The sequence below is a fragment of the Hippocampus guttulatus genome, chromosome 8, assembly GCF_054856545.1.
Source record: "Hippocampus guttulatus isolate MCC_2025c chromosome 8, RoL_Hgut_1.0, whole genome shotgun sequence".
Classification (NCBI taxonomy): domain Eukaryota; kingdom Metazoa; phylum Chordata; class Actinopteri; order Syngnathiformes; family Syngnathidae; genus Hippocampus; species Hippocampus guttulatus.
The window spans coordinates 12,521,618-12,536,507 of record NC_141268.1 but is presented as its reverse complement, the minus strand read 5'-3'; the positions used below and the strand labels follow the sequence as shown (position 1 = coordinate 12,536,507).

Genomic DNA, 14,890 nt, shown 5'->3' with positions numbered 1-14,890 from the left:
TCTACTATGAAACAACACATGGGAGATTTTTTCCCCCAACCCAATTTTTATTTCAGTTTAATGTTGGATCATTTAACACATTTTGTTTCCCAATATTCCACAGTGCGGACACAAGCACGTGTGCTTTAAACTGTAGTCAGCTTTACAGGTGTCATGGTGCTGTGGTAATGACAACTATGACACAAGAGGCCCCCTCCCCTGAACATTTCAACACTCTTATTTTAAACTTCATTGCCAGGTTTACAAATAGCACGTCTCCTGTGAAAAAGACAACCATGACACATGAGGGTGGAAGATGTCAAAGAAAAAGTAGTATGGTGGAGCGAACTTTCCTGTTCTCACAGAAGGGGAAGAGTCTATTTGAGGTGTGATGTTCATTTATTCCAGTGGGGTAAGGCATCCATTTGAGGAAATATTGTACATTTGCGTTCCACTCGCCACAGCAACAACTGTCGTACTCATCATTAAATAGTATTTATAAGTTCATTTTAACAGTACCAATAAGCCAAAACACTTGTCTTGCAGCAAAATTAATCAGCAGAGTAAAAAAAATGAGAATGCACAAACAACGATTTAGCTCATCATAATTACTAATAAATATAAAATTGGTTAGCGATTGCTATAAAATATTGCTTCTAGCATCTACAGTTCCTTTCCAAGTTTAAGCCTAAAGTGTGGTTAGAAGTGGTGCGAGCCCTACACGTCACACGTTGTATGCTTGACAAATATTTAGAGAGTCCCTCAGCATCAGGTCACGCAGACGCCACAACGCGTCCGCCATTGTGGAGTGGGCTCCTTTGCTCTTCAACCAGTGAGTCGGCAGCCTGCTCTCTTGCTCTTTGGTCATGTGAGCGTCTCGCCTTTTAGCTGTTGTGGAGACAAGTTTGGGATTCGAGTGATTAAGGCAGGATTTCTAATGCATAATTTAAGTGATGCAATTGAGATATGGTTCAATGCAGTGTAATGGGGGAGAAGAGGGCAAAAAAAAAAGAAGCATGGAATTTCGGTATAGTCAGGTTGGAATCAGGCCTCTACCAGATGTGGCTGAAAATCAGATGTGTATTAGACATGCAAGTTTTTTTTTAATTGTTCTAGTTTTATTCCTCTGACTTGTTAAATGATTTTTGGAAATCATTAGAACAGTTAACACAGCCATATTAGATTTGTGTCGATTGAAAGGTACATGCAAATAGTCAAAATCATTTGGAAGAAGTCGTCAAAAGTCGCATACTTTCGAACCTTTCAGTGTCTGGTCCCACTTGCTGACTGTGCTGGATTCCGAATTCAAGCCCTCAATATACTTCAGGTAGGCCTCTGAGTGCAGCACCCTCTGAGTCTTCGGCGGTGGCGCTACAAACATGGGCGGGGTCTGGCCCTGTCCTGGGTAGGGTGGGGGAGCATGCTGTCCTGGGCTGAACATCCCTGGCTGAAATCGAAAGAAAACGTTTTTTTTTTCGGAAATGTCATTCTATTAATACGAGTGTGTGAAAATTGCTGGTGGGACAACTTCATTTTGCTCACAGGTCACGAAAGCATCCAAAGTTGTATAAATGCAAATCATTAAGAAAAGCATTACTGTATTCCTATCAACATTTGAAGGTATGCCTGAATGTTGTGGGGCCATAATCAACCCCATTTACACAGAAATCCTGCAAAAACTGCCGCATCGCATAAAATCTTCACACGTTTCCGCCAACAAGGTAACATGCCACCACCAGATCACGAGATGCATGATAAATTCTGCGCCACTCCAAGTTATTTGTATGCAAATAAAGCCGCAAAATCTTTGCCCATCCACCTACACCAGCCGCACACCGTGAATGCTCTTCTGCAAATGCCAGTAGGTACGATTAATGTGTAAAACCATCATCATTTAAGAAGCTACACCTTTTGGACGTTGTTTTGGTGGTGTGCCACAAGAGTTTTCTACCAGTTTTGAATTTTCACACAGCAGGCCTTGGGGGCAGTGTTATATGGACAACTGTTTGTGGCTCACCTGCTGCATGAAGCCCCCTGGAGCAGGAGTTCCTGGCATGCCGTTCACAGCAGCGCCCATCATGCCTATTAAAGAAGAATCGTTACTTTATGGCGAAGAACTACAATGGTACTTGTACCTTTTAGAAGAAACCGAAAAAAAGAATGTGCTAACATATAGTGACCTCAGCTCAATGTTAGTAGCACCAGTGTTGTCACATGCGTCAGTACTGTGAATGGACAGTCTGTATGTGCCCCAACCCGTCACGTGGAGCAGACGAAGCCCACAAGTGATCAGGCGTGGCTGCCATCAGTAAACCCTTACCATGATGAAGCATGCCCGGGTACCCAGGCATACCACCTTGTTGGAGATGGTGAGGAGGTAGGTGAGGTCCCCCTGCTTGGTAAGGTGACATTGGGGCCACACTCAACAAACCCTCATGCGGGCCCTGCAAGGGCATGTAAGGTGGCCCGTAAGCTCCCATCATGCCTTGGGGGAAGAGGGCGAGGAGAGGGTGACAACATATTCATGCATAAGTGACATGCAGCTGACTATGAAGACGTGCACTACCGTTACACACACTCGGCCCCTTTCACTCAGAGGCCTCACAAACACAAATTCTTTGCTATCGAGTATGGGCAGGCAATCTCACTTTTAAAATGAATTTATTTTTAATTATTATATTTTTTAAATCATTATTGAACGATCACCATTAAATGTATCTGTAAAACTGTTCGGTAAAATAAATATTTTTCACAATACTTTGGTTGAATTGCAAACAAAGTTTGGGGAGTTTGAAGGTGACACTGAATACCGTATATATTTGCATTCTGGAAAATAGCACCAAGCCAAAGTATGGCACAATCACTGCATTTGCTAACACAGATTTATTTGTGCCTTGATAAGCGTTTTATCAATGAGGATATCCTCATAACCAGCGATCATACGACAAATTGAAGGATTAAGGTCAAGTATTAAAAACTGTGAGCCTAAAAGTGACCACCAGAATTTTGAAAACATTACATTTGTCAAATTTCCACGTTAAAAAAAAAAAAAAATCATCAAGGGCCTCCAAATGAAAAACTACAAGCTCTGTGCGTGAAAGGGACGAGAGTAGTAAATGAGTGTTAGCAGGCAAAACAAGAATGGAAGATTTACAGTCAAAAATGTTATTCATGCAATATCACAGTCATGCAGTTGTAAACAAGAAGCTAGTGATAATAAAGGTGTCAAATGTAAATCAATGAAAAAAAACAAACAAGAGGCTTTTGCATGGATGCATTGTTTCTAAAGGTTAAAGACATTTTAAATCGTCCCGTCTCATTTTCTTGCTGCCGTGTGGTCAAACACTCGTGCTGTGTCTGAGAGGGGTTACCTGACATAGGTGTCATGGTCTGGTTTATCATGCCCATAGTGCTAGGCGAAGGCACGACCCCCATCAGTGACCCTAAGGGGGTACCTGATCTCGGGGACGCTTGCTTCAGGGCTGGCCTATCCCGTTCCTGTTGCTCCACGATTTTGGCTGCCCGTTCTGTGATAAAACGCAAATGGTCACGTCTTGACCACAATTCAGGATCAGGAGTTGACGCAATCGCCTCCGGGTTCACCTTCATAGTCTGCTTTCTTGACGGCTTCGAGATTCCTCCATTCGGTTCCCACCAGACGACTCAGTTCACCGAAAGAAAAGTCCGGGTGTCGAGCTTTGATGACTGCCCGCATCTCACTGCTGAATAGGATGTAGCCGCTCATGTTGATCTTCCTTTTGGCGCCTTCCTTCTTTGACAAGCCTTTAATCTTTGGTGTGGACTTCAATTACAAAGACAGTGTTTCGGCAGTTTAGTGTGCACTTCTTGATATGAGAGAAAATATTGGGATATTTAGTTGTCTGAGGTCCGTGAATGCATACCTGAGAAGGTGTGTAAGGCATGCCGTCCGTATCGCTGGTGAGAGAGGTCTGCATCTGAGGCATTGAAGGCGTTTCCATGCCCTCATCGTCATCGTCCATCTCATCCATGTCGTCATCTCCATCCTCTACATCTGCTAGTTTCACCTCAAGCTCGTCGATCTTCTTATTCAAAAAAGGAGACGCTTCCTTCTGTGGAACTATTAATTTCCTGCAGACGACAACTACATAAATTCAGCCTTGTACCGGTTGTGCTTTGAATCACTACTGCTTTGTAATAATGGACTCGCCTGAAATAATAGATCTCGTCCTCCGCCACTTTAGAGGAGTACGGGAAGCGCTTCAGCCCCTTGAACTTTTTCACCTGTTTCTCAGAATCTATGTAGCGGCTCTCGCAAAGAAGATTGTCCTCTTCTGCAACCTCCGTAGGTCTGCATGACAGGTAGTCTTTGAATGAGGACACCATGCATTTGCCTGAGAAAACAAACACAAGGTCGATAAGCAAAACAATTCAAAGGGAAAATGGGCACATGGTCGATAGACTGTCTTTGTCAGGAATGAGCACAGCACCTATAACACATGTCATGGGCAACGTCTCCTCCAGGTGACTCAGAAACACTTCTCTCTTGTAAAACATTTTTGTGGGCTCATGCGCAGTCTCCTCTGGATGAATGAAGATGGGCCCAAAGAAGAAAGTGGTTCCATTCTGCACCCAAAGCTTCTCCAACCTACACCCCAATCGAAAGGGAGCAATGGTCAACAGTGAAACACACAAGCAGATCAATGAAAACAAAGATATTGAAAACAGTTTTACCTGGCAATCCGATGCTTGGAAAGGCCATGTGACTGGATGTAAACGCAGTCCCCCACTTTGTACCACACATTGTTGTAGCGTAACTGTTCGTAGTACTGCCAGCCCGGGTCTGCACCGCTCACCTCCATGGGGACATCCTCCCTCTCCTAAAATATGAAATATACACACTCATGACTTAATATCCCTTCTCTTTCATACCTCAGGCTGAATAGCTCACAATCTGTCAAATACACACAGCCACTTCATTAATTCATTCAGTACCAGCCAATTCTGGACCAAGTCTGAAAAGACGTTTAAAAACGTCTTTTGGAGTGAATGAGTTAAGTCTAGTGAACATTTGCCTTGAAAAATGTATGTGTCCCCGCCCCCCGCTCTCCTTTACACCCATATTGTTCGCAGATAAACGGGAGCAAACGCGAGAAGCTAAAATCAATGTATTTAAACAATATGTCTGTCATGTCCCTTAAATTGTTCCTGTAATAACCCGACAGATAGGCAAAGGGTGGATGTTCGGCACTGATGCTAAAAGACTGCAGCGTCGAGGGAATATCAAGACTTGTAGAAAGCTATGCAAAAAAGGGATATGAGTTACCTTTAGATTTAGCAGGAGCAGCCTCATCAGCAAAAAAAGCTCAGATCTCAGAAACAGGAAAGTCAAGAGCTCACCTTGTCCACAAAACTGCTGCTGTCTACAAAGGAGATTTTCTCAAGTTTCTCCAGGTCTGGCTTAGCAAACACGGACGCAAAGCGGACGACGGGCAGGGGCACGTCTCGTGGGACATATTTGACGGGGCTTGGAGGCACGGCCCATATCTTGATCTTCTTGAACAGCTTGCACCGGGCGGTGTATCGGGATTCGCAAACATACACGTCCTCGGCTTTGAAGCCCTCCGGTTGGAGTTTGAAGTAATCCTGCATTTGTCAGACAAGCCTCATGAGTGGCTTCAGCAGAAATCAAGAGGGACTTCTCTTTGCGTTTCAGGCTTACCTTCACAAACATGACGACACATTTGCCCAAGACTTTACTAAAGGACACTCTGTTGTAGTAGTCACTCTTGAAGGCCTCGTTTTCCAGGAACTTGCGAGTGGCCATGTGGAAGGTTTCTCTCGGCCTGTAAAACCAGCAGCCATAGAGCCACTTCTCACCTGCATACATACAAACAAAATGAAATTAGCTCGTGGATTTAAAAAAAAAGTCTACACGTGTTCAAATGTCAGTTTTTTTGGGTGATATATTAAACAAAGACCAAAATTAATCATTTCAAAAATCCTTTATCTTTGTCTGATTTTTATTTATTTATTTTTTACATCAGGAAAAAAATGGGCATTTGAGCAGGTATGTGTAGACATTTCATAGCCATTGTGTGTCGATCACATTCATTTTGTGGTCCCAAAAGGATTGATTAAAAAAATGGAGTAACCTTGGTCATCCTCCCAAAGACGCTCAACCAAGACGATGTGAGGCTTCAAGTTGGCCTCTGATGGCTGCACATAGACATACTCCCCCACCTGGTAGGTGGTGCTCTCAAAGGTGCATTGTTGCTGGTACGTGAACTCTGTATGCGACTCGGGCCGCCATACTTCACTTGGCAGGTTCTTCTCCTTTAGACCTTTTTTTTTTAAGAGAACATGAAGAAAGAGTTTACTTTTCAATTCAATTCAATTGTATTTATAGAGTACGTTTGAACAGCCATCACTGCATACAAAGTGTTGTACATGGAGCAATTTAACATATACAATAAACAGTAAAACAAAAACGGTAACAAAGACGGTAGAAAGCACCGGACAGTGAAACCAAGAACAAATCTAAGTCATGCTGAGTCGAATGCCAAAGAATACAAGTGAGTTTTGAGGAGGGATTTGAAGATGGGCAGCGAGGAGGCTGCCCATCTTCAAATCAACATGCCGCCGATGTGTTCGTGTTGTGTCTCGCATACTTTTGCCCGACTCGTCCTTGTCCTTATCCTCCTCAATTTCTTTGGGTATTTTCTCTCTCTTCTCCTGCTCCACGTCATTGTGCAAGTGTTTCAAGGTGTAGTTGAGTGCGGTGGTCTGTAGAATCTCTCCGTTCTTGCACAGCTCATCCCGGATCTTGATGAAAAACTGCTGCAGCTCCACTGCGTCGTCGAATACCTCAGAGTCGGTCCTGCAAAAGGCAAACGAGGCAATAAGTCAGTCACCCGAGAGTCACTTACAGAACACAATTCCAGCATTTTTTTTTAAACTTTCTTTTCCCATCAATTAGGTAGCTTCATCTGCAGGATTTCTGAAGAACAGTTCACGAAACGATTTCAATACATTCTATGCACGTAACAAGTCTCGACCACATGGCCGGACTGAAAAACAAAATGATAATGTGTCTGATATTGTTCAGGGGGGGCCGGGCAAAATGTGGAGGCGGGACCACTGTACTAAATTCTACATGAGATATAGATCTCTAGATTGGTAGTTAAATAATTTGTTTGGCCTGAAGAGATGGGAGCAAACATTTTGGTTTTGTTTGACAAATGCTAACTTGTCGAAAAGACAGCTCAGGAAAACGTACCTGTGAAGCCTCCTGGCCTTCTGCAGAACTTCAAACACATGCTCCTGGAAGACGTCTAGTCTCCTGTAGCGGCCACGCTCCACATTCCCTCTGATTATGTCAAAGTTTAGCGGAGGTTTCTCTGGGGTATCTGGATCCATGGCGGGAATTTCGGCCAGCGAGTCACTGTAGCATCGGCCCTCTTCATCCTGGTGGCCGAGAACTGACACCAGCAGGTTCCGAATCATTTCACGCACCAGAGTTCCCACAGCAGGCGGTCCAGAGTCCTCCCCTCCCTCCTGCTGCTTGCGTGTCTCCAGAAGCACCCGATGCAGGACGAGAGCATCCCGGTAGATTAGCGATTCGGGCTCATTGTACATGCAAGCATTGTTGAACATGACAGTGAAGTCCTCCGCAAGGGACTCAACGTCCTGGTAGCGTCCCGCCGCCATGTGGCTGCGCAGGCGCTCCATGTCGATGGGTCGTTTGATGGTAGCATAGTAGTCGGGCAGCTCGGAGCGAGACGGCAGACGCAGGAAGATGGTGCTCAGGCGGCGGCCGCGGCGGTCAGTGAAGTTGCGCACGGCGTCGTAGAGCTCGTTCAACTTCTGCTGTAGCGGGGTGAGGTATTTGGTTTTCTTTGGAGAAATGCCACTCTTTCCTGGAAAAATACAGAAATACATGAAGAGTCAATGAAACCAGTCAACCAAAACAGCCTTGAGGGAATGCGGAGCCCATTGACCAGAGTTAGCTAACAGTTTTTGACATTGACTTTTGTTCAACTTACTGTAATTTATCTAGTGACATGTACAAACTAGACGTACAAACAGACATAAATCAAAAAGCCATGTATGGAGACAGTGTGCCTGTTCGATGAGCAATAACTGCATTGTATCCTGTGATAACATTCTCTCTGAAAATCCAAGTCTGTTTAACTAACTGAATTTACGCCACTGACAGGTTAGTGGAACAAAATTGTCCACACTAAATTGTTAATGGTGTGTAAGAACCATTAACTCATTCAATCCCAGCCATTTTCACTGGAGCAGCCTAATCAATCCCAGCGTTTTCCTGGATTTTGACTGATCTTGCAAGGCCCACTGAATATTTGCTTCTAATACTATATAAACATGGAGCCTACCAAAATAAAGACTCTCTTTCAGCAGAAAAAAAAAGTGTTTCTATCTTTTTCCATTCTTCAGCAATCGGCATTACAAAATGGCTACGTTTCATGAAAATGGCGATTCCTGGGCAAAAAAAAACGGAGAAAAAGAGGCTTTTTATAAAAGCATGCATTTCAAGCATGTGAGGCACCACTGCCACCTACCGGTCGCTTTTTTACATGATTTACAATGCAAATGGCTTACAGTGATCCCTCGCTATTTCGCGGTTCGTTTATCGCGGCTTTGGTGCATCGCGGATTTTTTCAAACATTCATTAAAATATATATATTTTTTGAAGTCCGCAAAAAAAAGAGAGAAAGAGAGAGAGAGAGAGACTTATAAGAACAAAACCAAGTCTCTCCATCCTTAATTGTCTCAACAACCTGAATTGACTAATCATTAACACATCTGCTGCACGCAGGAGGGATCACTGGACTGTGTGTGTGTGTGCGTGTGTGTGCGCGCGTGCGCGCATGTGTGTGTGTGTTAGTGCGCTCTGCTCAAGCACAAAGGCACAGGTGGGGCAATTTTTTTGTTTTTTAATATATATATGTTAATTGGTCGCTACTTCGCGAGTTTCGTTTATCACGGGTGGTTTTGGTCCCCATTAGCCGAGATAAACAAGGGATTACTGTATTCTCATTCACAGATTGCATCAGACCGTCCTCCTCTCTTTGACGCAAAAAAAAAGACTTAGACGTATAAGTACGTCCTTGGTAGGAGGGGCCTAATTTTAAAAAGACGTACAGTATGTCGTGTGGAGTGAAAGAATTAAGTGTGTCATTTTTGGAATGTGACAGCAATGCCAATCCCGCTGATCTCCTTACATAACCTTTTACACTACATTGAAAACTGTGCGACCAACAAAAGGATCATCTTACATCTTAAACAAATCAACAACCACAAATCAAATTGATGAAAAGATAACGTTGTTGGAAGTGATCACGCCTCTGTACTCCTATTAAGAGTCAATGAACATGTTTACATACGGATTTAAAAACAAAACTAAAAAAATAATACAAATAAACCTACTCAGTTTTAGTTTGGGAGAGCTCACATCCTCTTCATCCAGTGGCTGTCCCAACTCCTTGCGCTTGTCTTTAAGTATCTTCTCCAGGATGTCAGCATCGTTGTACACCTATGGCGAGACCATTTTTTTTTTTTTGGATGAGAGCAACGATGACATTGATATTATTAGTTTCGTCCCGTATAGTTCACATCTCCTACCCGAGACCCTTCCTCATTATAATGGCGGGCATTGCGGAACATCAACTTCATGTCATCCATCAGCGCGTCCTCCGTGGCATAGCGCTCGGTGCGGACGTTGTTCTCAATGGTCTTCAGGTCCATAGGTTCCAGGATAACCTTGTAGTAGTCGGGGTAGTCCTTCTTAGATGGCTTGACCATAAAAAGATCGCAAAGGCGGCGACTGGTGCCCACTTCCCTGGCATCCGTCACCGCAGCGTACAGGGCTTTCATTCGGTTCTTTTTAATATTTTTCTTGTGACTTCAAAAACAGAATGGAATCAAATAAGAAAACAGCAACACACACCAATGATTAAATAGTAGAGCTGGGGAGAAAATGACTTGATACCTTTTTCTCTTGGTACTGCCTGCATCAGATGACAGCAAACTGTCACCATCCTCATCTTCTCTTCTCTGAAGCTCCTTCTTTTTTGCCTGGAAAAAAAAAGGCAACACTGAATTATTAAGATCTTGTGCAAAACGAAACGCAGCACAAGGGAAGACACAATAAATTATTACCTGCAAAATCTGCTGAAGCCTGAGGGCCCGTTTATAAATGCTCGAGTTGGGCATGTTGTATCGCTTTGCATTCTCAAACATCAAAGTGAGGTCGGCATCCATTTGTTCCATATTTTCATATTCACCATTCTTCATCTTTGTCCTACAATTAAGGGAAAGAAATGCCACCAAAGGAAGGGCGCTTATCCCTGTACAGGGGTGCCTTTGTTGACTACAGAGTTCTGTTCGTAGAGCACTAGCGTAACCTGAATTTGGAGTCGGAACACATCAGTGTGTCACAAATGAAAAATGGTGCTCATGGCAGTTAGAAGGAATGAGACAGAGAGCTACAAGGCACTTTCGAGCTCGACGGCGTCATTAAAAAAAAGAAAGAAAAAAAAAGACAAATGTAGTAACGAGTGTGTCTGCGAGAGTGTGTCAACGCACCATTGCAGTTTATTCTGCATTGTTTCCACCACTAAAATGTCTCGTGAGATATGTAGTAAACCAAAGACACCTTGAATTTGCTTCGAAATGCATTTACAATCTGTACCTGATTTGTTGCAGACAAATGGTCTGTTTTATCTGCTGGTAATAGTCGGGATATTCCCTGCGGGAGGGCAGATTCTGGAAGGGTTCGGAAAACAGCTGGCCCTGGCTATTCCTCGCGCCTCGCACGGCTTCATAAAGCTGGAAGATGGGGTTGCTCATCTCCATGCTCGAACTCTGACTCTCAGCCTCCGACTCGCCTTCGTCATAGCACACAGAGCCTGTGGAACATTTGGAATGGTTGGATGCTCTTATGGAAGGATTTTTTTTTCTCCAAACTGGCGGTGCTGCCCAATGAAACTTACCGGAGAGCACAGGGTCATCCTCACTCTCAGAGCCATACTGAAGAGCTACGCTGACGCCAGAAAGTCGCTCTCCCTGACCAGATCTTCGATTTCTTATGAAGGGAAAAGAAGAAGAAAAAACTTGGCCCGGAGAATTACAACTCAACATTGATTCAAAAACCTTTAAGGAAAAGTCAATCAGATTTAAAATGACTCAGTCTGACTGGACACTAAGAGGCAATACTGTAATATTCTAGATGCTGCATGCAAATGTAGGGCATTTTTGCCTTGTGTGTAACATCCAACAGCAATTTTTTTGACAGAACTATTTTAATGCCATTGTTTGGAAATAAATTCTAAATTACCTGATGCGAAGACTCGATTTGGTGGGTTCGGCGTGTTCCAGGTCCGTTTTCTTCTGGATGAACACTTTCTTTATGGTGTTTGCATCCTATAATATGACAACATAATGTTTCAACAACTTGTTTGTTACGTGGCTCAGGAGTAAATTAAAAAATTAAACACATCAAAAAGGGCATACCTTAAAAACCTGAGATCCGGGTTCATTGTATGTTTTCGCATTTTTGGCCATGAGGTCGATGTCCTTGCCCATGGCGTTGACGCTTTTATAGTACCCCATCTTAGCAAGTGAGAAAAATGAAGTTTTAAAAACGAATGCATTTTTTTTTTTCTAAATTCGAACAGCAAAGAAAACCAGGCAGATATTTAGGTTAAGGCATGATTACTACCGGTCGTATGCAGGACAGGGTGTCCCCAAAAAATTTTCATCATTTTGTGGTATATTAATGTAGCCAATTCTCACTCAAATTAATTCCATTTTTAACAAGATGTGTAAAACCTGACTCAATTTAAGGTTGTGTGCTTATTTTTCTTTTGGGTAGCAACGAAAAGGCATTGTGTGTGTTTGAATATGCTCAAACTCAGCCAAACACCCGTTTTAACTTTTTTCTTCGCCTTATTGGACTGGTTTACATCTCCTCTTCCTACAAGCTTAGGTGGCTAACGTCACTGAGGTGCTGGAGAATGTTGCACAAAACATGCTTCAGCGCATTTGGCAGGAAAAAGACTTAACTTGTTGCATCAAAGGCGGTGCACATTCAGGTCATTCGTGAAACGTTGTCTACTATATTTGAATATGTTGTTGGAATTTTGGAAATATTTTAATTTTTCAACATGAAGCCTCAGAAATTCCATTTCCCTTTTATAATTTTATTCAATATCAACATTTGTCCCCACAAAAATATTCACACATTATGTCATTTTTTAAGTCAAAAACATTTAGTTATTTGCATTTCAGATAAAAATAAAACATTCAAGATTTCTAGGCTATGAACGGTGCAGCACAAGATAGCAAGTCAGCGTTGTACTCGCCGTTTTTTATTTCTGTGACTACAGTTGGCCAGTCGTGAAAACCGCACGACAATTGACTTGGGTTCAACCGCGTCAGGCCAAAGGCACGTTCTGACACGCGGGTTATGTCGCTGCTATAGGAACGAGACTCTGTGGTAAAAAAAGCACCTCTTGTAGCGTGTAAGGTTGATTTGTGTCGCTCTCTTGCCAAGTTCATTTATGTATTTCTTTATTAAAATGGAGCATTAGAACAGAAGCTACCTGTATTCTTTGAGCGATTGTTCTCAGATCAATGGGATCCTTTATCACAGCATAGTAGTCCGGGTAATGCTATCAAAGAAACCGAAAATGGCATGACAGACTGCAGTTACATTGATTTGGTAACAAAGAAATCATTTGAGAAATCAATCAATACTTACCAATTTGGAAGGCAGCTTCTCAAAGAGTTTACTGACCACATGACCCGAGGGGTCAGTGTACAAAACCACCGCGGCTAGGAGTTGCTCTAACACTTCCTTTAAACTGCTGGAGGACGCCTGGCGGACCATGATAAAGTAAAAATAAAATGCCATTACCACTAGTTGGTCTGAAGCTCAGTGTATGACATAGATATTAACAAGAGAACTGTATGTTTGCTTTAAATTTGGACAGTGAATACATGCACATGACATTAGGCTGAAAACAATGCGTCACCAGACTGACCTCATCTTCTGTTGACACCCCTGGGTTATCCATCATCTCCTCCCCATCCTCGTCATCGTCTTCGCCATCTCCGCTCTGCAAAAAGTCATTCCTCGTCTGCAAATACATGACCCACAGCTTGCTGGCAGCTTGATACTCCTCGCTGTCCCTCTGGTTGATGGCAAGAATCAGAGCACAATTTTAGGAATCACAATAATACTCATGAAAGCCACTGGAAATGAAATAATTAGGGCTACAAAAAGACCCAAAGAGAGTTTATACATTTACTACCTTGTAAAAGGATTTGGTATTGTTGAACATGAGCTGGAAGTCTGCGGTGAGCTGCTCCACTTCTTGATAATCTTCAGCCTTCAGTTTATGTGCAATTTTTGTCATGTCTATCGGCTGGGACACCACCTCGTAGTAATCAGGCAGGTTTCTGGTGAATACAATGAGCAGAGCACACAATTAACGACCTTCAAAACTGTTGTTACTCTTTGGTCAGAATAAGTTGCTCAGGGAAAGTTAAATATTAGTAAGAGTTCTGTGTAAAAAAGCAAAACATACGGTATACAACTATCTCCACTTGTCTCATGGTTCAAACATTTCAGTCACACGGAATCTCCATTAGGGCAGCAACTAAAGTCAGAAAATGGGCAAAAATGTGTGTGTTTTTTTTTAAATCTCAAATAAAAGCAAATATCTTACTGTGGGGGAAAAACAATATTGGTAACTTTCGGCTTTCACGAAGAACTACAGAAATCAGAAAACATAGGGCAATATAAATGGATTGTGTAGGTGTACAAAAAACTTTGCAATCGTTATTTGGTGGATGGCATTTTAGGGTAACATGATTCGAGAGGCAGAGTGGTCATTTTGGATGCTAAAGGTTTAGGTCCGACACAAACACCGGATACCATGTCAAAGTGTCCTTGGACTATTGTGCTTTTGATGATGTGTCATGGTGGAAAAGCAGGATATAAGCGAAAACGAATTTTCCGAATATTTATAATGCAATACAGTACCTTCTCTTTGGTACCCTTAGAAAAAGTTCGCTGAGGTTTCTCCCTTGATCATCCTTGTAGTCCCTGACGGCGTTGTACAGCTCGTGGCATACAGCAATCTAAACGTCAGACATCAATTAGCGTTGTGAGCACTTGGAGATTATCCAAATACCTCATCACCAAACTCGAGTACTTACCGTGTCTACAGGGGGAACACTGGAAGCCCATTTTCTTTTACGACCACTTCCAGGAGTGGAAACGTCGTCGAGATCCCCTCCTCCGCTCACACTACTGGAGGGTGAAGTCGCTCTTCTCCTCTTCGCGCTCGACATTGATGGGCTGCTTATAGCGACGGGCTACAAAATCAGAGAGAGCATGCCCATTTTCTGAAACGTATACGCCATTCTTTACATTAAAAACGGTACAAGAATCGTGCTACGAGTCCAAACTTAGTCGCTAAGCACGACCATGACTTGGATGTATGAAACAAAGCAAGGAGCTTGTTAGCATGTTTACACCCGCTGGCCTAACAAAAGAACAAATCGACAAACTGTACATCTATGTAAAATGAAGCAGACTGAAAGTATGTCATAACTCAGCTATTGCAATACGAACTTACCGCAAATATGGAGAAGACGGTCTTAATTCCCTGAGCTAAGATGTAGCGGATAAGTAGCCAGTGTTTGAAAACTCCAGCCCGGAAGAAGTTGAGCTCGGGTTGTTTGTATGGTGAAAACAAGCACCACGAACGGGCACTGTCTCCACCTACAGATTCGGAATAGTACTACAACCACGTTCAAGCTACATAAAAATCGCGTGCCAAAAATAACATGACTTTAGTAGAAACAAACTTTTTGTAACATAAAATAACAAGTTGAT

General features: G+C 42.9%; 1 protein-coding gene across 1 annotated transcript; it reads right to left on the bottom strand.

The window, feature by feature from the left end:
• Positions 1–359: 359 nt before the first annotated feature.
• Positions 360–14,728, bottom strand: pbrm1l (polybromo 1, like). The gene is made up of 30 exons (XM_086117985.1): positions 14,631–14,728; positions 14,209–14,367; positions 14,033–14,130; positions 13,299–13,446; positions 13,029–13,178; positions 12,746–12,862; positions 12,588–12,656; positions 11,497–11,595; positions 11,321–11,406; positions 10,977–11,068; positions 10,676–10,892; positions 10,144–10,285; positions 9,974–10,059; positions 9,607–9,886; positions 9,412–9,517; positions 7,238–7,877; positions 6,630–6,838; positions 6,114–6,302; positions 5,681–5,838; positions 5,359–5,604; positions 4,693–4,838; positions 4,449–4,606; positions 4,169–4,352; positions 3,882–4,089; positions 3,583–3,781; positions 3,351–3,506; positions 2,300–2,464; positions 1,997–2,061; positions 1,240–1,426; positions 360–867 (listed from the first exon to the last, which is right to left on the bottom strand). The coding sequence occupies exons 2-30, from the start codon at positions 14,341–14,343 to the stop codon at positions 704–706; spliced, it is 4,899 nt and encodes a 1,632-aa protein (XP_085974111.1). The 5' UTR covers positions 14,344–14,367; positions 14,631–14,728; the 3' UTR covers positions 360–703.
• Positions 14,729–14,890: the final 162 nt, after the last annotated feature.